General features: G+C 45.5%; 1 protein-coding gene across 5 annotated transcripts; it reads left to right on the top strand.

The window, feature by feature from the left end:
• The first annotated feature begins 747 nt into the window (after positions 1-747).
• On the top strand, positions 748-24,587 carry GOLGA2 (golgin A2). Of its 5 annotated transcripts, none has more exons than XM_054007220.1 (28): positions 748-907; positions 2,157-2,279; positions 2,655-2,735; positions 7,186-7,320; positions 7,968-8,011; positions 8,172-8,235; positions 8,757-8,816; positions 9,255-9,335; positions 11,182-11,220; positions 12,295-12,357; positions 12,627-12,720; positions 13,387-13,493; positions 14,064-14,122; positions 14,335-14,476; positions 15,168-15,257; positions 15,417-15,524; positions 15,631-15,718; positions 16,298-16,641; positions 17,615-17,728; positions 18,182-18,406; positions 18,648-18,747; positions 18,838-18,926; positions 19,775-19,928; positions 20,069-20,136; positions 20,749-20,851; positions 21,189-21,295; positions 21,882-22,053; positions 22,168-24,587. In XM_054007220.1, exons 1-28 carry the CDS (start codon positions 860-862, stop codon positions 22,410-22,412), a joined length of 3,147 nt encoding a protein of 1,048 aa, XP_053863195.1. In that variant the 5' UTR covers positions 748-859; the 3' UTR covers positions 22,413-24,587. The 5 variants fall into 5 exon arrangements, with proteins under 5 accessions (XP_053863195.1, XP_053863192.1, XP_053863198.1 ...); XM_054007217.1 differs by having other exon boundaries at positions 16,295-16,641; XM_054007223.1 differs by lacking the exon at positions 9,255-9,335.
• Positions 24,588-27,233: the final 2,646 nt, after the last annotated feature.

Genomic DNA, 27,233 nt, shown 5'->3' with positions numbered 1-27,233 from the left:
CCTGAAGAGAAAAAAAATGAAATCTTGGTGGCTTACCGAAAACAGTCTGGGATGCTTGGCTAGGTTTCTAATCAAAGGTTCAAGGAAAGAGTGGGTGGCTGGTATCTGGAGAGCAGTCTGTGCATGGAGGAGATAACGCACCACCATCTTCTCGCCCATTTGTAATCCCAGAAAACTAGTTAGCAGGAGTTGAGGCTGAGAGACCACACTGGGAACGTGTGAGAAGAAACCCCTGCCCTTCGGCCCACACGGACCCCAAAGCTCCAGTCACACGTGCATATCAGCGACCATGCTGGCAATTCCGGAGGGAATAATAGGGGTGACATGGGGGTGAGGGTGGGTGCCAGTGGTGCAGGGTAGCATCATGGGGGGGATAGTGGGGCGGGGGGAAGCACCAGGGAAGGGGGATGTAGCAATGCTGGAGGGGCAGTGAGGGGATAGTGGTGTGTGGGGAGGCTGGGTGCTAGGGCAGGGGACAGCACCCATGGGAGAGGAAGGGGGGCTGTGTCAATGCTGGAGAGGTGGTGGGGCAGGTACTGGAGAGGCTGCTGAGGCAGTGTAGACGGGGGGGGGGGTCTAGGTCGGAGGAAACACTGGGGGGAGGCCGAGGCAGGGGCGGGGCAGCTCTTGGCTGGAAGGCCGAGGCGGGAGCGCGCCTCCTCGCCTCACAGTGCTCGGAGGCGGGAGCACGCGCCCGCCGTGGGCCGCGCCGCTGGGAGCGCGCCCGCCCTACCGGGGCACGCGCAGCAGGGCGCAGCCTCCCTCTCCCTCTTTCTCCTCCCCTCCGCCGAGTGTGGGGCCGGCCGGGCGGGCGGAGTCTCCCCCCAGCCCCGCCGGGCTGACGTGGCCCGGCTCGGACATGGCGGACGGCAGCAGGCAGATCAAACTGGCCGCGGCTAAGAAGAAGGTAACGAGCCCGGGGAGCCGGAGCCGGGCCGGGGCCTCCCCTGAACCCGGGGCTGAGCGGGGAAGGCGGCCCAGATCCCTTCCCCCGCCGGCCGGGGGGAGAGGCCCGGTCTCCCCCGCCCCCAGCGACCCTGTGCCCCCCGCTCGGTCGGGGGAGAGGCCTAGCCGCTGCCGGCCCCCCGAGGCCTGTAAGGGACAGCAGGCCCCAGCCCCGTCGGGATCCTCCTCGCGTTCCCCCGCCGCTGCCGTAGGGAAGCGAGGACCCAGAGGCCTGTACGGGAGGGGCCCCCAGGGCTCCCCGGAGGAGGCGGCGGCGGCGGCGGCCCCCCTTTAGCTTTGTAAGGGAGCTACATTCCCCACCCCGCCCTATAGGGACAGCCCAGGTCTGTGTCCCCCCCTCCCCGTGCAGGTGAGCCAGCGCGAGCTCCCAGCCCGTGCCCCCGGGCAGAGTCACTGCAGCTGCATTTGGAGTTTCCAGGTGCTCCCAAGTCTGTAGGTGGGTGGGCCAGACTAACCTGCCTGTAGAGAGTTGGTTTCTGTGATGGTGTGAGAAGGGTGGGACCTTGTGTGATCTTGGCCATGGGGATTGTTCCCCCAGACCCTTCATTCGCAGCCTGCCCAGAGCAGTGGGGAGCTGACTCCTGTAGAGGATTCAGTGATTGCTGTAGATGCTTTGGGGCCATATTTAAAATGAGAAGTTAGAAATGCCAAGGAGTTTCCCTTATGATAAGACTGCAAGATCAGCTGCTTTGGGATTATGTCAGGAATCTTGGGTGAGGTTGTTTAAGAGCCTCATGTGTGCATAAAATTTCAGAGGTTTTCTTCTAACAGCAGTGAATCCTCACTGTAAGCCCTGTAGGGTGAATCTGGTTTTAGAGCACACACCTCTACCTCGATATAATGCTGTCCTCGGGAGTCAAAAAATCTTACCACGTTATAGGTGAAACCGCATTATATCGAACTTGCTTTGATCCGCCGGAGTGCGCAGCCCCGGCCCCCCCCCGGAGCGCTGCTGTACCGCGTTATATCCAAATTCGTGTTATATCGGGTCGCGTTATATTGGGGTAGCGGTGGTGTATGTTCAGAAACACAGACACAAGAGGGCTTGTTAAGATCTAATATGGCCCGAGTTCACCGTTGGTTTGTTCTCTTCTATTGATGCAGTAAGTGCAAACATAACTTATCACTGATCTGTCACAGTGAGAAGCATCTGTGTGTTAGGGCTTCAGATTCTTGCTCCTTTTTCTCAGCTGAAGGAATATCAGCAGAAGAACAGCCCTGGAGCAACAGCAGCGGCCAAGAAGAAACGAAAAAGTAAAGATGGAAGTAGACCTGAGACTCCAACAAATGATGACAGAAAGTCTCCTGAGAACGTTAGTAGCTTGTTCTTTCTTATTCCAAATTAACTGCCACCTTTTCCTGGCTGCCAACCAGTTTTGCTCCATCTGAAGAAGAATTTTGACAGTGTCGTACGTGAAGGAGAGGGTACATTTCGTATACTGATAGTACCAGAACAGAAAGTAACTAAAATTACCAAATATTGCATGATGGGGTCAGGTAATATGGTGTAGCAATATGTGGCCCTATGAGCATATACTGGAAATGGCCAGTGTTGATGTTTTGAGACTTGTTTTGGTAAAGAGATAGTTAACATGAATTCCTTTGGCTACAGCAATCCTTTGATCAGTATTCTCACTCTGTCCTTTTCTGAGCCATTTCTCTTTCCCCTTTTCTTTCACCTCCTTTAGATTCAGAACATTCTGAAGGTGCTGGTGTCAGACCTTAATCGATCCAATGGGGTAGCCATACCCTCATTGGACAAGAGGAAGGTGAGGCAGTGTTCAGAATCCACCTGACTAGCTTTCTGTCCATACTGCATGCTTCAGTCTATTTAAACTGGCTTTGATTTTTGATGGAACCTCATTCTGACATATTTGTTGTCAGTTGCTTGAGTTTTGTTGCTGTTATCGTTAACATTGAGCTATTTTTAATGTGCTTTTTTGTTCTATTATGTTTCCCTTGGATTTGTGTCATATTTAAAATGGGAAGTGAGACATGCCAAGGACTTTCCCTTATGATAAGACTGCAAGATCAGCTGCTTTGGGATTATGTCAGGAATCTTGGGTGAGGTTGTGTGCAATAGACTGGCTGTAGAGACATCCCACTGTTCCTTTTCCCACTCAGTGTGTTTCCAGGGAGATATAGCATGGGGGCATAAAACCATTGTTTAAACTGGAATACAAGCTGGGTTTGTTAGTTTCTTAGCCCATAATCTTCTTGTTTGCATGTCATTGTTTTATTTATAAGTACCACATCTCTGAAGGGCATGTTCTTGCTTACCTTTAATCCACCAGTTGCCCTGAGTAAGCTGTGTAGTTATTCCAACCAACTCATTTTGTGACAGGTGATGAAACTTGCACATGTGATGTAGTCTGGCAAGTAACATGGCTTTAAATATATCTAGGCAAGGAAGTCAGACATATTTTATATCAAGTGTTTACATGCTATAGCAGAGGGGAAGTCAATAGGCGGACCATGGGCTGTCCGGCACTTTTGAAGGGACTGCAAAATCTTTTTATTTACTACTACTTATCATTATTCTTGTGGTGTGAAAAATGTTTCTCTGGAGTCTGGACCTTGACTATACCTTTAGCAAGAAATTTGGACGTTGACAAAAAATAATTTACTACCCCTGCTGTAGCGTCTTTGTATTCCCTCTGCTCCTGAAAATGAAGGGAAAAGGAAGATTTCAACTTGCAATAAGAGACAGGTGTACAAGAACAAACTTATAACAGCCTTTCATTGTCAGTGTATTTTATTACCAAAAATTCCATTTAATTTAAGTTAAAGTTGTAATAAAACTCAACATAGAACCTCATTTGCCTTTTAACTTTATGCCATTGTGTCTGCAAAGGGCTCCACTCTAACTTTTGAATTCAGTTTCTCACCAAATTAACCATTATGATAGGTGTATCTTGTTTGTTTTGTTTTTTGTTCCAGCCATAGAAATAGTCATGTTAATTACTGGGGGCCTTAAAATGGCTTCTGTGCAATAAAAGCTGCCTGCTGTGATAGATGAAATAAGTTTTTCACTAGTTTTCTGTGCATGATAATGAAGCAACTGACCTCAAAGATATACAATGTACATAGAAAGCTCTTGTACCTCTGTTTGTATGTTTATGGGAAAGTATGAGAATGACAGGAAAATTTATGCAAGGTCCATCTCTGTGGGATTGGATGTGCCATGATAGCATCAGATTGTGCACACTATGATTGGAGTTTTCCTTTTGTATGGGGTCTATTTTCCATGTACTAAACATGGGTATAATTTAAGTTAAGGTTAATAGGTGTGCATATCCGAGAAAGCAACTAGTTGTCTGTTACATTGATGGTGTTCTGTCTTCAAATGAAGGCCAGACCTATGCTTGGGCTTTTAGTGCTGTTGTGAAAGCGGAGAAGTTACTCTTTCATTTGTGACAGGTTTCAGAGGGGTAGCCATGTTAGTCTGTATCAACAAAAACAATGAGGAGTCCTTGTGGCACCTTAGAGACTAATAAATTTATTTGGGCATAAGCTTTCATGGGCTATAACCCACTTCATCAGATGCATGGAGTGAAAAATACATTAAGCAGGTATAAATATATAGCACATGAAAAGATGGGAGTTGCCTTATCTAGTGGGGGGGTCAGTGCTAATGAGGCCAGTTCAGTTAGGGTGGATGTGGCCCATTCCCAACAGTTGACAAGAAGGGGTGAATATCAACAGAGGGAAAAGGCCCAAATAAATTTGTTAGTCTCTAAGATGCCACAAGGACTCCTCGTTGTTTTTTCTTTCATTTGTCTTGATGTCCTGAGTGCTTCTCTTACCTTCCTTTGCATGGAGGGAGATGTTTTGGTCTGCATAGCTATTTAGATTTTCAGCTTGGAGGCTGTGGATTGTTATGCCCAGGGTCTTCAAGAGCAACTTGAAAATTAGCCTTTAACTGTAGCCTCTAATGAAAGAGAGAATTTCTGTTCCCAGTTGTCTTGCTGAGAGAACTCCTGAGTCAGGAAAATGCTGCTCTGAACACTCACTTGATGCTAATAGGCAGAAAAGCTGAATGCTGGCAGCTGAGCTAATGCTGTCATTGGTGTCTTAACACAGCCAGGCAAATCCCTCCCACCTCACCCACTGTAGCTTTCTGGTTGTGTGGCAGGGAGAGAAGCTGACAGAACAGGAGCCCTGGAGAAAAAGCAAATGGATCCTAGTGTGTATGAGGCTGGGTGGAGTTACTAGCTTTTTACTGAGAGTTATTAGAATTTCACAAGTTTAATTTTTTGAATGAGCAGGTTGGTATTTTTAACATGCCCCTCAGCAAATTAGCTCTTTATGCTGCTTTCTTCTCAAAGCTCCTTTTCTGAGAATGACTTTTGTCACTATTCCTGTTACCTTATATGGATTACATCTTTGAGCATGGTGCCCTAGATATGTAAAAAGACAAGGTCCTACCCTGAAAAACTAAAAACCACAATTAAAATCAAATACTGCATTGGGGTGGAAAGGGATTCCTTCTGTCCACTTTGTAGTCTGTGTTGGTCATTTCCTAAACCAATATCAGGGCAAAATAACCTGAGATTGGAAGCACTGGGGAGGTGGGAGGGATACGTTAAGTGTTGTTAGGAATATTAAGTATATTGAACTCCGACAGCATGAATCAGTCCTGCTAAAAAGACTTTAAAAAATTGGCATTGGCTTTCCCCATCCATCTAGCTCAGTGATCTTGTTAGTGTCATCAAGTCCATGTCCTATACCTTGGTGTTTGTAGTATTTGGGAGTAGTTCTGATCAAGGAGGAAACAGGAGGCAGCAAAATCCCTCTCTGCACCTCCAAGCAGTCATGAAGGGGGAAGAGGAGAGAGAAATGTTTCATCTTCTGTCTGAGCAGTCAGGAGGGAGGTGCTGGAATAAGAGAGGAAACTATCCAATGGAGTTGCAGAGAGCCCCAGAACGCTTGTGAGGCTTGTCTTGACGTTGGACTGACATTTGCTTTGTAGCCTCTGTACATGATGATTGATTGCAGTTTGGCAATGTAATGACACACATTGCAACAGAATGCCGGAACGTTGCACTGAGACTTTGTGGCTCTCCAGGACTACTTGTTCTGCAGGGTTGAAGATAGATATATGAGGGATTCTTCAGTTGCTCTGTGGTTTAGTAGGGGTAGTTGGTGTTAGATTATGCTTCTCCCACAAATACCAAACTTATTTCTGTACAGAGATAAAAAGATGCATTTCTTGACCCTCTTCCCCACTTAAAGCAAACTCCGCTCTAGCATATGAAGGTGTCACTTCTCTGGATTCCTACAGGAGTTGCATTTGCTTACACCAGGGCTTGATTTATAATGCCCTCTGTCTTAGGCCTGGTCTACACCTAAAACTTAGATCAACCTAACCGCATTGCTCAGCGGTGTGAAAAATTCTAACCCCTCAGAGATGTAGTTAAGCTGACCTAAGCCCTGGTGTAGACACCACTAAGTCAATGGACACTTTCTTCCATCAACCTAGCTACTGCCTCTTGAGTGGGTGGATTTACTATAGCAATGGAAAACCCGCTTCTGTCACTGTAGTAAGTGTCTACACTGGTGTGCTACGGCAGCATAGCTGCAGCTGTGCCATTATAGTCACCTTGTAGTGTCGCTATACCCTTAGTGTCAAACTCTTCAGTTGATAGCATTCCACAAATTTCAGGAAAGGATGTGGGGGAGTAACACTTGAGTCAAACTAACCCAGTTCTTGAGTGGTCACTAACCCATGCTGTTCCATCTCCATTTGTACTCATTGACCAGTGTTCTCTCCAGAGACAGTCTGAATTGGTGCTTTGCAAAGCAGAGACAATAGATCTGGCATTGCCCTTGTTCAATCTACTATAGTTCCCTTGCAGTAAACATAGCAGCTCTGACATTTCCACATGCGGGTTTACAGTCTGGCAAAATGACTGCCCCTTATTAAAGAAGTGAGCTGGATTGCCAGACACTAATTCTGGATAAGGTCCCCACATCCAGGCTGGAGACTGGGACAATAGGTGACAGTGTTTATTATTCAGTGAAGAAAAACAGGTTGATGGATTGACCTGGTTTGCTCTGGGGAGAACACATTTTTTTGCCAAAACACGTCTGTAGTTGACCACAGTGTTCACTTGGCATGTTTTGTGCATGGAGATCACATGGGTATTGTATTCACATGTTTGTGTGTCCCTTCCTCCTGCATGTAGATTGTAATCCTTGTGCTATATTTTGTGACAGGCATACTTTGACAGTGATGTTGCCGCTCATAATGCTGAACAGCTTGCTGCTGATGTCCCCGTGTCATCTAACAGCAACAGTCTACCTAGCTGTGGCTCTGTTATGCCTGGTCCTGGTAGCATACCGCTGTCACAGGTTTGTGAGCATTTGCATCCTGAATACCACCAGTGCACTAATGATGCCCGTCTTATGCTAAGCTGAAATGTTTGACTAGCACATGTTTTCCAAACAAGTGTAAAATTCTCTCCTCTCCACTCAGTCTTGGTCGAGCTGTGAGCAAAATGAGTTTCACACCATGTAAAGAGCTTTAGGATTTACATGCCCATCCATCCTATGTTGCTTATTTCCCTTCCTCTCCCCCAGGGACCATCCTCAGGAAAAGAAGGGTCTCCTCCAACAGGAGCAACCTTCCTTTCTTTACAAAATGTTTAAGAATTAAATTGAAACTTTCCAACAAGGCAAATAGTTTGTGATATTGAGAAACTGTTCAAGGCTTTGACTGACCTACTGTAATATTCATCTGGTAAATACTACATAAGTCCTTTCAACTTGTGACATGAGGAGTCCCAAAATTAGCAAAAATTATCCACAATGTAGGCCTGACTTGGGTTGTGCTTTCAGTGTTAAGTTCCCCTTTGGACGGATTGTGGTAATGACAAATGCTATGTAATCAGAGTCCTAGGGTGTGTTTGAGTGTGCCTGAGTCGTGTGTGTCTGTGTGTGTGTGTCTCTCTCTCTTTTCCTCTGGTATAGTCATGTGATTCTTGTGTTTTACCTCACAGGTACAAGATGCTGATGATCCTAGAAATGCCTTGGATGAAAATAGGTGAGTGTCTTTGTTTAATAAAAAGTGCTTGTAACAGGGTCCTAAAGAGGCCAATAAGTTGACTTTGCTTGTAGAAATTACCCTCCATGCTGTCCAGGCCTGGGCAGTTCCATGAATGGACCCACTCTTAAAGGAATGCATTGTCTTTCTCCATTCTCAGGTCTCTCTCATCGACAGAGAGTCTCCGCCAGTTGTCTGAGCAGCTCAATGGCTTGGTGTCACAGGTACCATTTCATTCCGTTTGTCCTGTTCCTTTTTTTTAAAACTCAAGCTGGGGGAGGGGAAGGAGTTAAGTAGCCAGCACAGTAATATTCTCTTTAATCCCAGAGTTCTTTGCAGCCAGCCCACTAAACAATAAGACATTTGAACACTGAAAAGCAGAAACCATTGTTTTAGGAATGTGAAACTCGGTCAGCGGGAAGAAAACCAGAGTGGGAATTGGAGGACAGCATGTATTCATGGAAACATGGTCTCTCAATTCAGTGGCAGTAAATCTGTGATACATGGTCTGTATAGTTCACCTAAGACCAGTTCTGTAGATGCTGTGGACAGAGGGGACCAGACCAGTATGTATGGTCATATTACGTACCTACCTTTGTATAGTGCCTTGATAAACTTAAAGTGAAAGGCACTAGATAAGTATTGTGCTGTTGGGAGTATGTTTGTACACCCCCCTCCTATTTTATATTGAGCTTGTGCCCTTGGGATATTAAATTCAGTTATTCTTTCTGACTTTTTCTTGTAGTCCACATCCTATGTGAATGGTGAAAGTGCTGTCTCTTCCACAAATATGAAGGAGATGGAGGTAAGAACTCAGTTTCTGATTCCAACTTTCACTTGGATAATATCACTGCTGATCCTCCAATGGGACCGTGAGTGATTGTTGTATTGAATCTGCTCAGTAAAGCAGTGTGGTTTATAACCCTGACAGCGAAGCTATGCCCAACATTTGGAGCCAAGCATCGGTGGCAGCTCCACCTTTGGATGCTGGAGCTATTAAGGACTCGTCCTGAGTGCAGCCACTACTCCCAGTTAATGTCTTTAAATGGGAGTGAGGGCTTTATTGGAATGGATACAACATCTTGCCATCTAGCATGTACTTGTTAAAAGTGAAATGTTTTTTGGGGACTCAAACTAGATCAAAATTGTGATACTGATTTATTTTCTGTCCTAATTATTGCCTTTTTTCCCCTTCTCCTCTGCCCCCTTCCTTCTCCTCCTTCTGTCTGCATGCGCCCATCAGACACGTTACCAGGAGCTGGCAGTAGCCCTAGATTCCAGCAATCTAACTAACAAACAGCTCAGTACAAAACTAGAGGAATTGGTAAGAAACAATCCAGCCAACCAGTTTGACATTGTCCTTGCTGCTTCTCCATGCTCTCTGGGTGTCTGCGAGTTGAGTTCTTTTACAGTGCCACGAGGGAAGCTGTTCTCACAGCATTGTATGGAGAACAAAGTGGATTTTATGGAAATTCCCATTCAGAGGGTAAAAAGTCAAATTAAAAGATGATTCCTAAATTTATTGGCTTGTCTGAGGCATATGAAATATAGTCATGGGGTTTTAGGTAACCGTACTTTGCCATGGGTGATTAGCATCATGATAAAGCAACTAATACTGGGACAGATCGGCATCCACTGAATCAGTGGGAGCAGGAGCAGGTTCAGTGGGAGCAACATTAAAATCTGTGTTTTCTCCAGTTGATCTTTCTGTTCCAACTTTGTCTGCAGAGTGGGAGTAATGGGGCTAGGAGTGAGCATAGGGACTGATGTCTGCTCATCTCTGCATCTGTGGCACTATGAATGAACCACTTTGTCCTATAGCCTGCATGGATGTTGCTGCTGCTTTTCAGCCTGTTGCTTTAACACAGCAAGAAACACAACTGCAAAAGATTGGTTTCAGTCTGAAAAGAACCTTGCTTGATTTGAAATGCTTTTCTCCTTGTTTCATTCCCCCTACTGTCCTCCCTGCAGTTTAGGACTCTCCCCAGTGCATCCCACGGCCCCTTTTGTTTTGCTGCATTGTTTTCCCCTTTTTCTCTTGTTGTATTGAGGCTGGGCGGCAGTTTCACCTGCTGTCAGAGCAGTGCCCACCAGCGACTCTCGCTGTTTGCCTGCATCCACACAGGCATATGAAGTGGTCTCTTGCCTGGAATTACACAAGGCCTATGCTGTACTCCCGGATTTGCACTTGTCCACTGGTTCTGTTAGGATCAAAGTCTCCAATATATTATCCTTCCACACACAATCACCTTCCTAAAATGCGTCTTGAGTAGGATTAGATAAACAGTTTAGCCAAAGTTGGTGTCTGTAACTCCTGTGCAAAAGACAGTAGCTAGCTATTGATAGCAAATAGGAACATTGCTCAACATATCACAGTGGCTGCTAGTATAGCGTGGTATAGAATCTCTGCTCACTTTGTCTCCATCCCATGCACACACACACAACCCCCCTCCCCCCAGAACCTAGCACTGTTTTTCTCATAAACCTCCAACCACCTCTCCAGTGAGATTAGAACATGTTGGGACAGTACTGTGTATATGCTAGCGTTTTCTCCACGTTTTGTCCTTAGTCCTCCCATCTGATCCACGTGGACAGGTGATTCCTGTGCACTGACAGAGCCATGCTGACTTAAATGGGGCTCCACATGGTATAAAAGTCTCTTTCTGCAGGCTCAGGGCTTTAACATATCATCAGTGTAGTGTCTAAAAACATATCTGAGGGAAGGGAGGAGAGAATGTGGTTCTCTTTATAGGATTCTGATGTATCATTAATGTGATATAACATCAAGTACTACAATAATAAACACCTTAAAATGTAGGATGTTAATTTAACAGGGATGGTGTTGAGATCAAATATAAGCATTTTGGGTTTTTTTACCTCAGCAGTTCTATTGTGGAACGGGGATGTTCTGTTGAAGACTAAAGAACATACACTGAGCTGGCTAATACACTTCTCAAGAGCCATATGCCATGACCCTAGAATCTATTGTTTTAATAGTTGAAACATCCTGTCTTTGTAGAAAATGCCTAAAAGATTTAACAGAACTCCTGTTTGCAATAGCTAGCTATGTGTGTCCCATGTCTTTGGTTAAGATTGAAGACAGATTTACTGATCTTGTCAGAAAGAAAGTGATTGTTAGTACTGATGCATCAATTTTGCTCCTTCTGCAGAAACAGCAAAACCAAGAGGCTATGAATCAGCTGGAGAAGGTAAAATGCCTCCCATAAGCCCTCCTCTTAGGATAGGTACATCAGTAGATGTTCTTCTCCCCAAGAGGAGCAGATATTTGTGGTGTACTGTGGCACAGACATATGTGACCCAGCCTTAGTTGGGTAAAACGTGTGAGGATAGCGTTATATAATGTATAGAGGGCGCTGGGAAATCCATCCTAGTTTGGTTTAAAAAACATCAAGTACTACATCATCAAATACTACAAAAAAACAAACTCCTCGTTAGAACGCTTCCATATAGCTTTCCTTAGACAAACATAATTAGCGGGCATAGCTGACATACTGGCAAAACCAAAGGAAACGTGTCTGTTCCAATCCACTGTCACAAGTGCTGAGTGTTGGATTAAAAAACCCTGAAATGAAAACATTTAATATATTGTAAAGTTTCTCCTTACTGTTGTTGTTATCATCATAAAATCATAGGGTTAGAAGGGACCACAAGGGTCTTCTAATCTAACCCCCTGCTAACATATTTTAAAGGAGATACAACCCTTACCTTGAATAAGTGTCTTTTTATATTAAAAGTTACCAACCTCCACTGGTAACTGATGCTCTGTCTGTAACTTGCACCTTATTTTTCCTTTTCCAAGATAACATTAATAAAAGATCACATTTCATTCATAACTAATTAATGTTACTTAGAAACATTGTCAGGTAGTTTAGGCCCAAAATGGAGATTTTTGTACTTTGACCTTTCTTTTTTTTTTTAAACAAAACCTTATGTTAAAATGAATTTTTATTGAATTTCAAAGCAATTAAGTGGAAGTGGTTATGTTTAGATCTAAACATTCCCCTGTAATTTGCAGTCCAAACACTGCAGCATTGTGCTATTGTGTGAGAACCTCAAAGTAAAAGAGCCTAATCTATTTTTATTGCCCATGCTGAGCAAAGTGCAAAACATAAATACAAAGTTTAAATGGTGAACTGCAAATTAGGTCTTTAAAATTCTTTGTGTCAATTGGATATTATTATTACCACAAGAAATCTAGATTACAATTGTATTTAAAAAAAAAAAATAAAATTGTGTTTAATGTGCATGGTTTCTTTACACAGGAAAAGAAGGGGTTTGAACAGAAGTTTGCCAAGGAGCAAGGATCATTGAGGGAACAGCTACAGGTAAGAGAGAACTTTTCCATTTCAGTCATATCATCTGGTCTTCACTTTGCTTTTTCTGGACTTCCCAACACTGGGATGTTTTACCTTCTGAAATCCGTCTATTCATCCAGCTATTCAGGAAAGGCATTTGGTCAGCCAGACTGTAGACTCGTACTATGGATTTATGTTAATCTTCCTGCCTTTAGTGAATTATCTTTTTGTCACTGCTGTGGAGATGTAGTTCCAAGCACTGGTGTCCCACATTGAGCTGTTGTTTCCTTTTCCCAAAGGTTCATATCCAGACTATTGGAATCCTAGTCTCTGAGAAATCTGAATTGCAGACAGCACTAGCACATACACAACAAGCTGCCCGGCAGAAATCAGGTATATCGACTTTGAGCATTCAACTGAGGTTGCTGGAACAAACCAAGGATCTTGAGTCATGGGCACTGTATTCACTGGCAGGCTGCCCATAACACTCAGTGACTTCTTAATGATAAATACTTGGCACAAGTATTGTTTCTGTCATCCAAGCTATCCCCAAAATCAGACACCATTGATTCCAGAAGAATCAAGGTTCTTTTGCATGTTGCTAAAGCCCTGTTATGACTGTTAGATACTGGTGATTATCCAGGCTGTTACTTTCTTACTGTCCTGTTGGCTGCTTTTCAGCTGAACACCACAGCTGTCACGGTAAGATAAATTTTCATTCTCAGCTGAACTCCAGCAATTTTCTGTATTATAAAAGTGATAAATAAGCACCTGGTGCTTTTTCATCTGCAGACAAAGGGGGTATCATCTCCATTTCACAGATGAGGAAGCTGAGGCACAGAGCGGTTAACTTGCCCAAGGTCACACGGGAGTCAGTGGCAGAGCCAGAATAGAACCCAGCTCTGTTGACTTCCAGACCTCTCTCCACTGCACCATGCTACCTTCCTTAAAGTGGGGGAGAGTTTAAGAATTTGTGGGCTGAGTAGAAAGTGTAGTTCAGCCAGTTCTGTAAAATTGTTTGCAGCCTAGCCCCACCTGAATCTGTTTTGACTTGTTCAGGAGAAGCTGAAGACCTTGCTGCACGGTTGCAGTCATCTCGCCAGAGGGTATCTGAGCTGGAACGCACTCTGTCCTCCATCTCTACGCAGCAGAAACAGTTGGAGAAAGTAGGAGTTACCCCCATTTACACTTTAACAGTTGTGCTCTTTCCTGTGTATCTTTCACTAAACTGCTGCATGCTTAATGGTCCCATCTTTGAGAAGAGGGAGACACAAGCCCTGTAAACAAAGTTCTGTACCCTTCACTTTTTGCAGCCATTAATCTTTGGTCAAAGCTTCTGTCTTCAGATCTGGCATCTCGCTTCATCTGTCTTGCCAAATCCAAACAATGAAAGCCCAGCCATGGCCTCTGTCCAGGAGTTTCTCCATCAAAGAGACACCTTAGTATTGGTGCTAATCCAGACCTTTGCAACACAACCTCATGGCTAGTTACCGGTGTCAATTTGAAAAGACTGAGCAGATAGGCTTGGCTCCAATGCTGGCTGGCTGTAGCCTGATCCGAGGTTCCAGGCAAATCCATTCTGAGGTTCCAGCCATAACAGTGCTGTGAATTCAAGTTCTTGACCTTCTTAGTTCCACATTAGCTGAGCTGTAGAAGGCTGAGAATAGTTAATTTTAAGCTTTCCTTGTTGGTCAGAGTCTGGGATTGATTTGTGTATGTTTTCCTCTTTTCTCTAGCATAATAGAGAGGTAGTGAAGGAGCGAGACAGCCTGAAACTGGATCTGTACAAACAAAGGTCAGTTCTACGCTGTATGTTACTGCAGGTCCAGTAATGTTGAACCCTGTGAGAGCTGCCCTCTCATGCCTCGAATACAAGGGGCCTCTTCCAGTGCACAGCCTGTCCTCCTTCCAGCCACTGGAAAGGACCAGATTGTAAATTTACCTCATGAGTAACAAAGAACCAGTGGCAAAAGTAAGGATTATTGCTAATTTATTTCTGTCTCTCAGCAAAGGCAGCGAGGAACTCAAGCAGCAGAACTCGGAACTGTCGGAGAGACTTCACTCCCTGGTCTCTGAGAACTCAGCCATGAAACTGGATTTGGAGGATTTGCATAAGAAACTGGAAATGGCTGAGCTGATGATTCAACAGGTGATTGCACTGTTATTGGGAGGTGGATATAAGGATAAGGCCTTGTTCTGAATGTGGGAAAGGGGATTGTAGGTCAAGAGAGAATTGACCACTGGGTGGCTTTTACTCACTGCCCTTTACCAAACAGCATACAATGCTTCACAGAGACAACTTCTGAATGAAGAGTTCTTCATCAAGGTTTATGGAGAATGGGAGCCTGTTCTCTGAGGAGTTTGGAGTGGTGGACCATAGACACCATGACATCCCAAGGACTGGACTAGTGTCTCTGTTTGTTTGTTTTTTAAGGCCAGAAGGGGCCATTCCATCATATAGTCTGACATCCAGTGTAACATAGGCCAGAGAACGTCATCCGGTTATTGTTGGATTGGATTGTTTGACTGATGTATATCTTTCAGAGATGTGGGACAGAGGAGCTGTCCCAGCAAGATACTAGCTGCTGCTATCTCCTTCATACAGTAGATAGATCTGTTGCATAGGGCAGAACCCCCATGTCAGCCTGTTTCTAAACAGCCACTCAGCTCAACCCATACTTTTTTAATATAAACTTGTGTTGAACTAGAACAAAGAGGAATTTACAGAACCATAGAAATTACCACATGGATCATGTCACAGGTTGCAATCAAAGGGAAGAGGTATAGAAGAAAACACGGCATGCAGGCATTTGCCATAACTTCTTTGATTTTCCTGGCAGTTTTCAAGTCAGTCAGGAATTCTGGATGCAAACCAGCAGTTGCAGATGGCATTGGAAGAGCGGGCAAACCTGGAAACACAGATTACTCAGGTAAGAGAGCATATGGAATATGTTGAGGATCCATATTGCAACCTTTGTAGGGAAACTTGTCTGGCTGGGCAAAAGAGTGCGAGACTGCACTAATACTAGTCTCCTCCAGCTGTACTCTTTGAACAGTAATGCTCCAGTTTCCTCTGTCGTCCTGAGCAGCTGTCAGAGTCGCTTCGCCAGCTCCAGGTTGAAAGGGATCAGTATGTAGAGAAGCTGAAGGAGGAGGGCAGTATCTGGCAGCAGCGGGTACAGCAGCTCTCTGAGCAGGTAAAACCGGCGGCATCTTCTCTGGTGTATGTGGAAGCATTATTGTTACTGAGGTGGGGGAGGCTGACTCCACTGGTTTGACTTCTCCCTTTCTGGGACCATACAGGTCCATACGCTGATGGAGGAAAAGGAGAAGAATGTGACCCAGATTCAGGAGCTGGAAGCCAGTGTTACTGAGATGCTAAGCAGATCAGGTAGGCTCAATCAGAGCTTAGCATTGTGGAGCGCCAGCAGGCTAAAGCAAGGCTTCGCATGCCCATTATGTAGAACTTCAGTACAGAGAAGGGGCAGTAGGTGTGATATCCCCAAACCATAAGGACAGCTAGGAAGGATTAGTGAGAAACTTACCGGCCTAGTGCCTGTCAAAAAAGACCTTTCAAACCATCATCCAGCCATGTCTGCCTGTTCTTATCCACCTGACCAAACCTCCAGCTCCTATGGTCCAGTGAAGAGGAAAGAGAACTTTGGTTCATCTGTGCTGTCCTAACACCCAGCTGGGTGGAGAAAAGCTTCTTAGTGGGGAACTGAGGGAGCTAATAGCACATAGCAGCAAGCTGTAGTCTTTATCCTCTCGTTTTTCTCTTCCTAGGAACCATCTGGTCCCAGAGGGAGGGTTGGATAGTGCTGTCAGTGACACAACCTTAGATAGAGGGGTTGATTGTTGTGTTGGCTGAGGAAAGGCCTATTCACATTAAAAGGGTTCTGTACCTCTAACCTATTGTGAATGGTGCAGCCCTCCAACCCAGATGATTGTAACTCCATTTCCTCAGCAGCTAAGCCTAATGACAGTGAGCCTGCCCTGCCAGAAGGGCCCACGGAAGCTGAGCTGAGCCTGCAGGAAGAGGTCCAGCGGCTGCAACAAGAGAAGGAGGAACTTCATGGACAGTACCAGGTCCAGGTGCGGGATAATGAGCAGCTGAGCCACCTCAACCAGGAGCAGGAGGAGCGGCTGCAGGAGCTCGAGAAGACTGTGCAGCGCTATAGCGAGGAGTCTGTGGACAGACAGCAGATCCTGGAAAACATGCAGAGCGACAAAGCCACCATCAGCCGAGCTCTCAGCCAAAACCGGGAGCTGAAGGAGCAGCTGGCTGAGCTGCAGAACGGCTTTGTCAAACTGGTATGTCTCTCCCAGACATGCAGCCCTTTGAACTACAGGGTACAATTATAGTGCAGCACGAACAGCGACGCTAACCTCTGGGCAGAAGCATTGTCCTTACCTTGCCCGCTGGTGCTTTGGTTGTTACAGCTCTAGCTTTAGACCTTGGTGTGATGGAACTGTGCAATCTCTCCAACTCCCTAGTGAACTTCTGTGGCATCACCCAACATCTCTGCTTGTCTCAACAGGGTTTTCGTCTTTCCTTCCCTTGTGCCCTCCACCCTCAGCTTGACTGCTTTTCTCTACCTTGGGCATTTCTCCTGGCTCTTTGAGGACCCTGTTGTCTGTCCCCATATTTGCATGCCTGACACCCATGAGGAGGTTCTTCCCAACTTCTTTCGCCTCTTCCACTGCTGTCAGTATTACTCCTCCTGCCCCTGAATCCTGTTGCCGACTTCGTGCCTGTCATTGCAGCATAACGCTCCCGAGCATCCTCTTCAGGGCTCTGTGCAGTCTTGCTCCCTATGTCTTTTTGCCCTCCTGTCCTTGCATTCTCCCTCTAGCTACCTGCTCTCTTCAGTTCTCTCTGAACTCCTCCTTTTGTCTCCTCACTCTCTTCACCCTGCCTCTTTTTTTTATGCCACCCCTGTGCTTGGCGAGTGAGAGGCTGTGCTGTGTGCCAAAACCCTTTTCTCTTATGGCACCTTCCCTGTTTTGATGCCCATGCTATTGTCCCCTTGCTGTCTTGCTCAAGCTCTTATCCCTGTTTCGTGTTCCTCTGTCTGAATTAGAATGACTGTTCAGGGCAGGGACTTTGGGCCAAATACAGCTACTTACACGCCAGGATTGCAATACCCATCCATTTCAAGAGGAATTGCACCATGTTATGCTAGCACTGAGTACGGCCTGTTGACTTGGTTTGTAAAGTGCTGTGTACATTTATGGTACTTGATTTAGGGTAGTTTTCTGATCTGGTGGCTCTGCATCATTTCAGACAAATGAGAACATGGAGGTGACAAGCGCCCTGCAGTCGGAGCTGCATGTGAAGAAGGAATTGGCCAAGAAGATTGGGCAGCTACAGGAGAAGCTGGCTGAGCTCACAGAGACGGTAATGCACTGCGGTACAGCAGCAGGGTGATAACGTACCAGGTTCTGAAATAGGATAGGCTTTGATGTAAAGATGGAAATTGTTCATTTTCACACCAGTCTGGGAGCCAGTCTTCACCATGTACCTTGTCTGCACCCTGCTGTGGATGTCTGGTGTTTTGTGCCAGTCAGAGTTTGGTAGGGTGAAGCGCCCGCTTCTGGCTCATTCAAGGGGTGATGCTGACAATTGTCTCCTAGCTGGAGTAAGAAAAGATCTGGTGCCAACTGCCACAGTCTACAGGAGAATCAGAAGCTGCCTTGTTTCCCATGCTGAAAAGGAGGGTGGTGCTGTGTGATTTATGCCCTGTGAAGATGAGGATATGCAGGGGAACGTGTACCACCTTAGGGATAGTCTTCAGTTGTGTGTGTAGAGCTGGAGCTTTCAGTGATGAGTTGATCTTACTCTGTTTGTCAGGTGGAACTGAAAACGCAGGAGGCTCAGGGCCTGCAGGAGCAGCGGGATCAATACTATGGCCACTTGCAACAGTATACTGTGGCATACCAGCATCTGGCCAACGAGAAGGAGGAGCTGCATAAACAGTACTTGCTTCAGACACAGCTCATGGACCGTCTGCAGCATGAAGAAGTGCAAGGCAAAGTGACAGCGGAGTTGCACCTGAAGGAGCTGCAGCAGACCAAGGTAATGGGGTAGGCAGGTGTTGAAGGATGGTAGGCAGGACTCTATCTATATGTTGTACTTTCTGCATTACCCTGTGTGGGTGCCGGGGCTTCCTGCATTACAGACAGGATAATGGCTTGTGGTCAAAACATACTGTTTTTCTGTTGCTGGTGAAAATATTGGGAATCTAGTTTAGCTGGTGCAGGTCTCAAGTGTGTGTGGGCCATCCAGCCCCTCCAGTGATTTCCTGCTTCTCTTACAGGAAAGCCTGGCAGCTGTAGCCAAAGAAAACAGAGAGCTGCAGGCCCAGATCAGTCAGTTAGCAGCAGAGGTGGACGATAGAGTGTTGCACCGAGTGGAAGGTAACAGCAGCCTTATCTTTAGGTGGAAGCTTGGGCTGGGCTAGACCATCTAGTGTTACAGCTCCTTTGTATATTTCCTGCATCTCATAGGAGATGGCGTGGAGACTGAAAAGATGATAGAAGAAACTGTGACATCTTCACTCGTGATCCCAGAGGATTTTGAAAGCCGTGAAGAAATGGTGAGTCCATAGTATGCAGCAAAGCTTCTTTCTTCCAGTTATGCATAAGTACCTGTAAAGTGGGCAGGTCACACTCCCCTAGCAGGGAGACTGTGCATACGATTGTCATCTGCCATGCAATGAGCACGCACGCAGGCACATAGAGTAAGAGGCAGAGTCAAAGCCCCATGTGCACTGCAGCAGGCACCCAGGATTCTGCAGCACTGTGGTGTGGCAGACTGGAATCTATTGGCAGCTTCCATTAAATGAAAAAGGGAGGGTAAAAAGTAATATATGAAAATAACCCAATCAGCTCAGTAGCTCCTGTCTTATTTTGATCCTATATTCCTTAGCTTGGGAGGCAGGTTGGGATTGGCATTGGTGCATCTGCTGGCTATTTTTGCTAGAATGATCATTAGTGAAAATAGGTACTTATTTACCAAGTGTACACATGTCCTCTTGGGGGTCAGATTTCCCCCACTGAGGGGAATTGGACAGTTCATGCCTCTAGGGCTATTTGCTGCTTCAATTTACTCTCCTTACATTTTTCAGATTTTATCTTCACAGCTCTTTAAAATGAAAGCGGAGGTTTTGGAGCCCTGTTCTGCAGTAAGCAGTTGATTCCACAGTAAGCGCTGCAGCTGCAGAATTGTGAACTACACAGGGCCCTGGGCCAGGTCTAATGCAGAGGACTAGGAATAAGTCCCCTCAAATTCTGATCCCAGCTAGAATGCTGACTCACTGTAGGCAGGTTTTCCCCATCTGTAAAATAGGGATAATCCTTACGTACCTCACAGGGATACTGGGAGTTGATTGGGTAGTAGAGCTCCATAGATGAAAAGCACTTTTCATCTGAAATTGCCTTTTAGGTCACTTTCTTGACATCTGCCATGTCCCAAGTGGAGAAGGAGCGAGAGGAGATGAGACAGCAGCTGGCGGAGCAGAAACGACAATGTAGAGGTCTCCTGCAGCAAATTGCAGCTCTGAGGCAGGAGCAGCAACATAATGTCACATCAGGTGGAGGTAAAGCTCTGCGCTGTTTGTGTGGGAGGGGGAGTGCACCAGAAAGAGCCACATGGAGTGGCTCTCCCAGTATCAATCAGACTTTCAATTTTATTGCTCTTCCGCAAACTGTACACACTGAATCTACGTGTCCTTTCCAGGTTACACTACAGACACTGTCCCAGTGGAGGTTCATGAGGCTTTAAAAACTGCCATGGAGAAACTACAGGTGAGTAACTGAACCCCCAGCTGGGCTCTGGAGCCCGGCATCAGGCCCCACTGTATAGCAGACCAATACTATGTTGTGAGGGAATAAATTGCAAGTCTGGTTTCTATGACACAACTGCCTCCTTTCCTGGGTTTCCTGTGAACGGCTTATCACTTCTGCATCTAGCCTTTGGGATGCTCAGCATGGCCTGCAATCGTTTAAACTCAAAGGGAATGGTGTAGGGAGCTGGCATTAGTCCTTGATCTTTTTCTGAAGCCATATTGAGCGTGCCCCACCACTATCAGTCTCCCCAGTGCAGGTGAGTGAGAAACTGCTGCTAGAGGCGTAGCAATCTTGAAGCCTTCACTGCCTGGGAAGCTGTGCTGTTATGGTGGGGAGAAGTTTAAAGGATTCCTTATCCCTGTGGTGTCACTCTCTCTAGCTGTGTTTCCTCCTCCTTTATCCAGCAAATCAGCCAGGCTCTCCCACAGGAGACAAGTTGGGAGGAAAGAACAGTATTGTTTCCTAAGCTCACGCTGACCTGAAAGGTGCTCAGTCGGGGGATTGTTGACTCTCATGTGTTCTCTGTACAAGTGTAGTTGTTCAGAAGGCTGATGCTGGTTATGTGTTCAGTCCCGCTTCACAGACCTGATGCACGAGAAGGCTGACCTGAAGGACCGAGTGGAGGAGCTGGAGCATCGCTGCATACAGCTGTCTGGTGAAACAGACACAATTGGTAAGATTAACCAGCATGAGAGCAAGCTAGACCACCTCTTCAGAGTGCCCAGGGTGTTATTTCTCAGTGAGCTGAAACTGCAGGTGCCTCTCTAACTGCTAATGGAGCCTGACCATTCAGCCACCAACCGGATTTCTACTGCCAGGCCTCCAGGTGCCCTAAAATTACCCTGCTGGGTAAGAGACTTCCAGTCTGGTGTCCAGATTGGCTGTCAACTGGATTCTGAAGCCCCATAGTTCATTTACCCACTGATGTAAAGTTCAAGCAGAGAGACCTTTATAATATTGTAACCCCTTGGTGCATTGTCTCTGCCTTATGCTTTTCTGCTGTGTTCCAGGGGAGTATATTGCATTGTACCAGAGTCAGAGGGCTATCCTAAAACAGCGGCATCGGGAGAAAGAGGAGTATATTAGCCGGCTGGCCCAGGATAAGGAAGAGATGAAGGTAAGGAATCCGTCCTATCGCAATAGTACTCGCACCCTGGATAAGAGGCCAGGAAGCACAAGGGGAATGTGCAAGTGCGAAAGCTGATCTCAGCAGATGAGGGGCAGGCATCAAAAGGACATATACAATACAAACTTTTCCATAAAACTCTGCCAGTTTTCTGAATTCAGACCGGTAGCACTAGCTGCTGTTCAGCTGTTGGTCTCTCCCAAGAAGATAGTCTCCTTGTGCCAGATTCACTGCTGGTTTTGTGATGTACGGTACAGCAAACTCATTCCCAAAATGCCTGAAACCAGGACTCTGGGTGTCTGTCAGGAAGAGTGACCTGTCCAGTCAGGTGCAAATCTACCAATTGTAAGAAGCAACTTGGAATTCTGATGGGGAAACTGTCCTCTGCAGACTTGGCACCTGCCACTCAGGGTGTGGTCTAGTGTGCCTGCGACTGGGTGCGGTTGACCTGGAAATACTGGCCGACTGTCTGGGCGAGGGGGGCCAGTGTGGTAGAGCAAGGCATGCGTACTATGTGTGGCCACAGGGAGGACATGTATGTTTCATGGGTTTTGTTTTATTTGCTAACTTGCTACAGATGAAGTTATTGGAGCTCCAGGAGTTGGTGATGCGTCTGGTTGGGGAGAGGAATGAATGGTACAGCAAGTATTTGGCAGCTGCTCAGAACCCAGACCTGCTAGCAAGTCAAGAAAGTGGAAATGCCATTGCAGTTGAGAGGCGCATTGAACTGAATGCTACCGATGGAGAAGGTGAGCAATACCCTGTGCAGCAAAGTGCTAGCAGCAACTCCTGCTGGCTAACAGAACCAGACTGCTCGGCATTGGGATGGGAATAGTAACCTGCCCTGTCTTTGTTCTTCACAGGACTGCGAGAGGTGAGTTTAGCAGATGAGCCAGAACAGGAGGCTGCAGTTCTTGAATCCCACGTATCTAGTCATAGCAAAGGCCCCCAGCCCAGTCCAGAGGATCCCACTGCTAAGCAAATCATGCAACTTCTGAGAGAAATCCAGAACCCTCAGGAGAGGGTGGGGTCCCTGTTGGAAAACCCCTGCATTCCTTTCTTCTATCGTGCCGATGAGAACGATGAGGTCAAGATCATGGTGATTTAAATGGCATGAGAAACCTGGCTTGCGGCAATTTTCTGTGAGCCTGTTAAGTACCCAAACTGCTTAAACTCACCCTGTATCTCTGTCCAGACAGTCTGGACAGATTTCCTCTTCGTGGGGAAAGAGGGATTGCATCAGACAGAACTCAAGCACCAGACCTCCTCATCTCTACCTTTTCTCTCTCCTCCTGTTACTTGGTGCACTCTGAGGACAGACTCTGACTTGAAATAATCATGTGAGGCAGTCGGTAGTGCTGCCTCTGCTGGCCCACATGAAAGTGGCGGGACTTCTTCATGCCCTCTGACAGAGTAACTTGAACACTTCTTTCCTAGCTCTCTGGCAGGACTCTGCTGCTGGCAGCCAGCTTCTCAGCAGTGATTGGCTTGTGACTGTTGCACCAGCCAGGATTGCTATCTGCCCATCTCCTTCCAAAAGGCTCCTAAAGTAACTTTCTGGCAACAAACTCTTTGGATTCTGAGTGATTATTTGTGTGTTTCCCACCATGTATCTTAAACCTCCCATTTTTCTCTACAGCCTGTCTCCTGCACTGTATCTGAAACCAGTCTTGTTCGTCCCAAACAGCCAAAAGACACAGGCTTCTTGCCTGACTAGGCAGCACTACAAAAACTTTTATTCCCATTAGATAGGAGGGAAGTGGCCAGCGGTTGCCTTCTGAGTCCTCTTGGGGCAGATGCTTTGTTACTTGGCATAAGCTTTATGTGGTTGGTTGAGGGTTGGGTGGAAATGTAACTGCACTTTGAAGGATGATGTTTCACCTTGTTTGTCTGAAAGTTTTATTTATTTAAAAAAAGGGAGAAATAAGTAAAAGCAAATCACTTAATAAACGTGCTTTGTTTTGAATTTCTGGACTCTGGGATTCCAGTTCCCCATCTCTTGGATTCTTTTTTCTCCCTACATCTCCACATGGACAAGGCTTCCACTAGCTGAGTGCATTAGGGACCTCCTGGGCTGACCTTAGTCTGCTCCTGGTAATTCCAGACACACATGCAAGAGATGGAGCTCTTCACCTGGAAACACTTCAAAGTTGCAGAACTGATTGAGGCGAAAACAAGGTGATAAACATTTGAGTTGAATGTTTGTGCTGAAAGAATCAGTTCCCTGATCTAGAAGCAAAGAAAAGGGATTGTGATGAATGGAGCAACTCACTGAAAGACACTCTAAAGATGGTGTGTCCAGGGCTCAACCACCATGGGTTACCATCTTCATCTGCTAGGAATAACACCAGTGTCTGATAAGTACATATGGGTTTAAAATCTAGAACTTGTTGCCTGCTGTCTGTGGGCTCAGCAATCCCAGTGGCAGGAGGAGAACGCTCTGGAGAGTGTGTATGTGTATTTTAAGGAGACCTAATTTACATAAAGTTGTGCAATGCAAGACAAATTCCAGGTTGATGACTTAAAAGCACATGCACATGCTTGACTCCCATTAGTACCGTTCTGTTTGTGCTAGCGAGGCTGTGGCAAACAGAGACTATGCTGGTTTATGACTTTCTTAGTTAAAATTCTGCAGGTCCTTTCTATAATCAGTTCTGTTTTATTTTGATCAAGCCTTTCTTTTTTTTTTTTTAGGGAACAGTTGTTCCACAGCGAAAAGCACATGATTGGGATTTTTTAAAATGAATTTAAACGTTTATTTTAGTGGGGAAAGAGGTTCTGTGGAATAAAATCAATGCACTCCTCTGAAATTTGAACAGCTGAATGTTAGCCTATCGGGGGAGGATAGAAACGGTTTTTAAGGCCTTTCATTTGAACAGCCCTGATACTGACTGTCAGTGTTGTGGGCAGAGTGCACTGCTGGAAGCATCAGGCAGGGCACTAGCAAGGTGGGCCTGTGAGCTCCTGTTTGCACGAGTTTGTACATAGTGTATTTGTGTAACATTTTGTATATTCCTTGAAGAAAAAATACAGCCCCTTGCAGCATTTTTGCCTGCTGGGGTTGCTCATAACCTGTATTATAAAAAACGATCTAACTGCAGTGGGGAAGGGTTATGATTTAATACAGAGTGTTATTATTATAAAAGGGGTAAATATTTATTGGGTGTTCTATTCCAGGAATGTGAAGGAAAACACTGTTGGAGAAATTTTTGCATTCTGCTGCAGAGGTGATTTAATCCTGTTATAAATTCTTTCTTTCTGAATAAACGTATTCAGGCAAGCACTGACTGTGTGCATGTTTTCCGTTCAGATCACCTTGAAATTTGGCTAGGAAAACGGATAGTGGATTCTTCCTTTCAGAGAGAGATCTGGTATGATCATAGGAAGCCCCAGCTCTTACACTGACGCCCTTCTTATTTAACCTCTGTGCCTCCACCCCTTCAGCTCTAGAAAATGGTGAAAATACGCCTCTCCATCACACGGGATTAATGAATGTTCTATAATGCATTACATTTTCATTGTGCTTACTGTTATTACTGCAATAGCTTGTGCCACCTGCAGCCTTCTAAAGTCTGAATTGCAGTTCACAGAGAAATTTCATGGCTGCCAATGGGCTCTGGCATATCCTGATCTCGGGACTCAAGGAGATGCAGTCTAGTTACTAGAATCCATTGTGGGCTCAGTCCTGCGAACTGTTAAGAACCTCTTGAGAAGTGTGGGGTGCTCTGAGCTTCAGTTGATGTCAATGGGGGCTGTGGGTATGCTAACCTTGCAAGATTGAGCCCTTTGGCTCTCAGCAGTCAAAAGAACTCTGTTTTTTAAAGTGCCTCCTATTTGGAACTGGTGAGTCTACTGTTGACATGTATGTAGGGTTGTAATTGTTGCAGGTCCTGTAAGCTCATAGTATAGGACCCTGTTCCACTATGGTTTGTATCAACCTTTACTTCAGATAGGAACAGAGACTTTGAAGTCTATTAGCTAGAAGGAAGGGAGTGGGGTGGGATTTTGGTCAAAACCTGCTTTTCAGTGAGAAACCATTAGACTTCCAAAAACCACATCAGTCAAAAACAACGAGGAGCTCTTGTGGCACCTTAAAGACCAACACATTTATTTGGGCATAAGCTTTCATGGGCTAGAACCCACTTCATCAGATGCAGGAAGTGAAAAATACAGGAGCAGGTATAAATACATGAAAGGATGGGGGTTGCTTTACCAAATGTGAGGTCAGTCTAATGAGATAAATCAATTAACAGCAGGATACCAAGGGAGGAAAAATAACATCTGAAGTGGTAAGAGAGTGGCCCATTACAGGCAGTTGACAAGAAGGTGTGAGTAACAGTAGGGAGCAATTAGTATTGGGGAAATTAAGTTTAGGTTTTGTAATGACCCAACCACTCCCAGTCTTTATTTAGGCCTAATCTGATGGTATCCAGTTAGCAAATTAATTCCAGTTCTGCAGCTTCACATTCGAGTCTGTTTTTGAAGGTTTTTTTGTTGAAGAATTGCCACTTTTAGGTCTGTTATTGAGTGACCAGAGAGATTGAAGTGTTCTCCTACTGGTTTGTGAATGTTATGATTCCTGATGTCATATTTGTTTCTATTTATTCTTTTGCGTAGAGACTGTCCGGTTTGGCCAATGTATATGGCAGACGTGCATTGCTGGCACACTGTGGCATATATCACATTGGTAGATGTGCAGGTGAACGAGCCACAGATGCTGTGGCTGACGTGGGTAGGCCCTATGATGGTGTCCCTTGAATAGATATGTGGACAGAGTTGGCACCGGGGTTTGTAGCAGGGTTTGGTTCCTGGTTGGTGTTTTTGTTGTGTGGTGTGTAGTTGCTGTTGAGTATTTGCTTCAGGTTGGGAAGCATATCAGCAATCTCAAAGTCAGGGTGTCAACCTGAGAATTCAGGATCAAGTGGAGAATCCTACCCCAAGCTGAAGACAAAGATCCTGTAATCTGGAAAGTGGTGCTAACATCAGATGTAGGTTGTTTGAACCAAACTGCCAAGACCTATGGGTGTTACAACATTTTGACTGTCTCTCAACTGACCTGCAAACGGATCTGAATCAATGGATTCTGAGGGAACACAAAGGAATTCCTGATTTCAGCCTAAGAAAAAGGGAATTTGTTAGACATTGGGTGGTGTTTGACTCTGAAGTGACCTTGCTAGCACAGCTGGCAAAGGTGGGTGTTCTCCTTGGTGATTAAAGAGGCTTCGTCTGGTCATACTTCATTTACACAATACATAATGCCAGACCAAGACCTAAGTAAGACATCTGTGCTTTTGGCAGATGAGTCTCTGATCTACTCAGAGGAGAAATTCTTGAAGACTGGATAAATAACTTTCAACTCCAGAACCCTAATGTGGATCTTTCAGAGCACAATCCTTAAAAAGGCTGGATAACAAGGTGAATGTTCCAATCCATCATCTGGAATTATTACTGAAGATGGTCTGGAAGGTGAGAAGGGGGGTTATTTTCACCTTCTGTGTCTTGAATGATCTTGGATGTAAGTGGTTCAGGAGCAAGTAGCATCAATAAAGTGTGGATCCTTTGTGATCAGTCTTATGGAGACCACAGACATGGCCTAAGTAAAGGTATCATCCAGTTACCCTGTTAAGGAACCTGCCTGTGGACCAACGTCTGACTACAGGTACGTATGTTCTGATGTCTGATATAGATGAAGTCAGGATAGCAGGATTTTTTTTTATTTTTATTTTTTAACAGCTTTAAACAGCATCTCATGGATATTTGTGACTAGTTGGATTAATAGAAGCTTCTCCTATGAAAAACAGTGATGCCAATGTCACGTTTACAGGTAGTAATTTGCATGTGCTGTGACTGGGGAATAGCACTACACACTGACAATTTAGAGGACTTGGTGTGCTTAATCTCAATTGGGAATCCCAGATTTAGAGATTTT

This window comes from Malaclemys terrapin, chromosome 17 (assembly GCF_027887155.1).
Source record: "Malaclemys terrapin pileata isolate rMalTer1 chromosome 17, rMalTer1.hap1, whole genome shotgun sequence".
Taxonomy (NCBI): Eukaryota; Metazoa; Chordata; order Testudines; family Emydidae; genus Malaclemys; species Malaclemys terrapin.
Note: the sequence above shows the minus strand (reverse complement) of the source record. Positions and strands in the feature narration are given on the sequence as shown.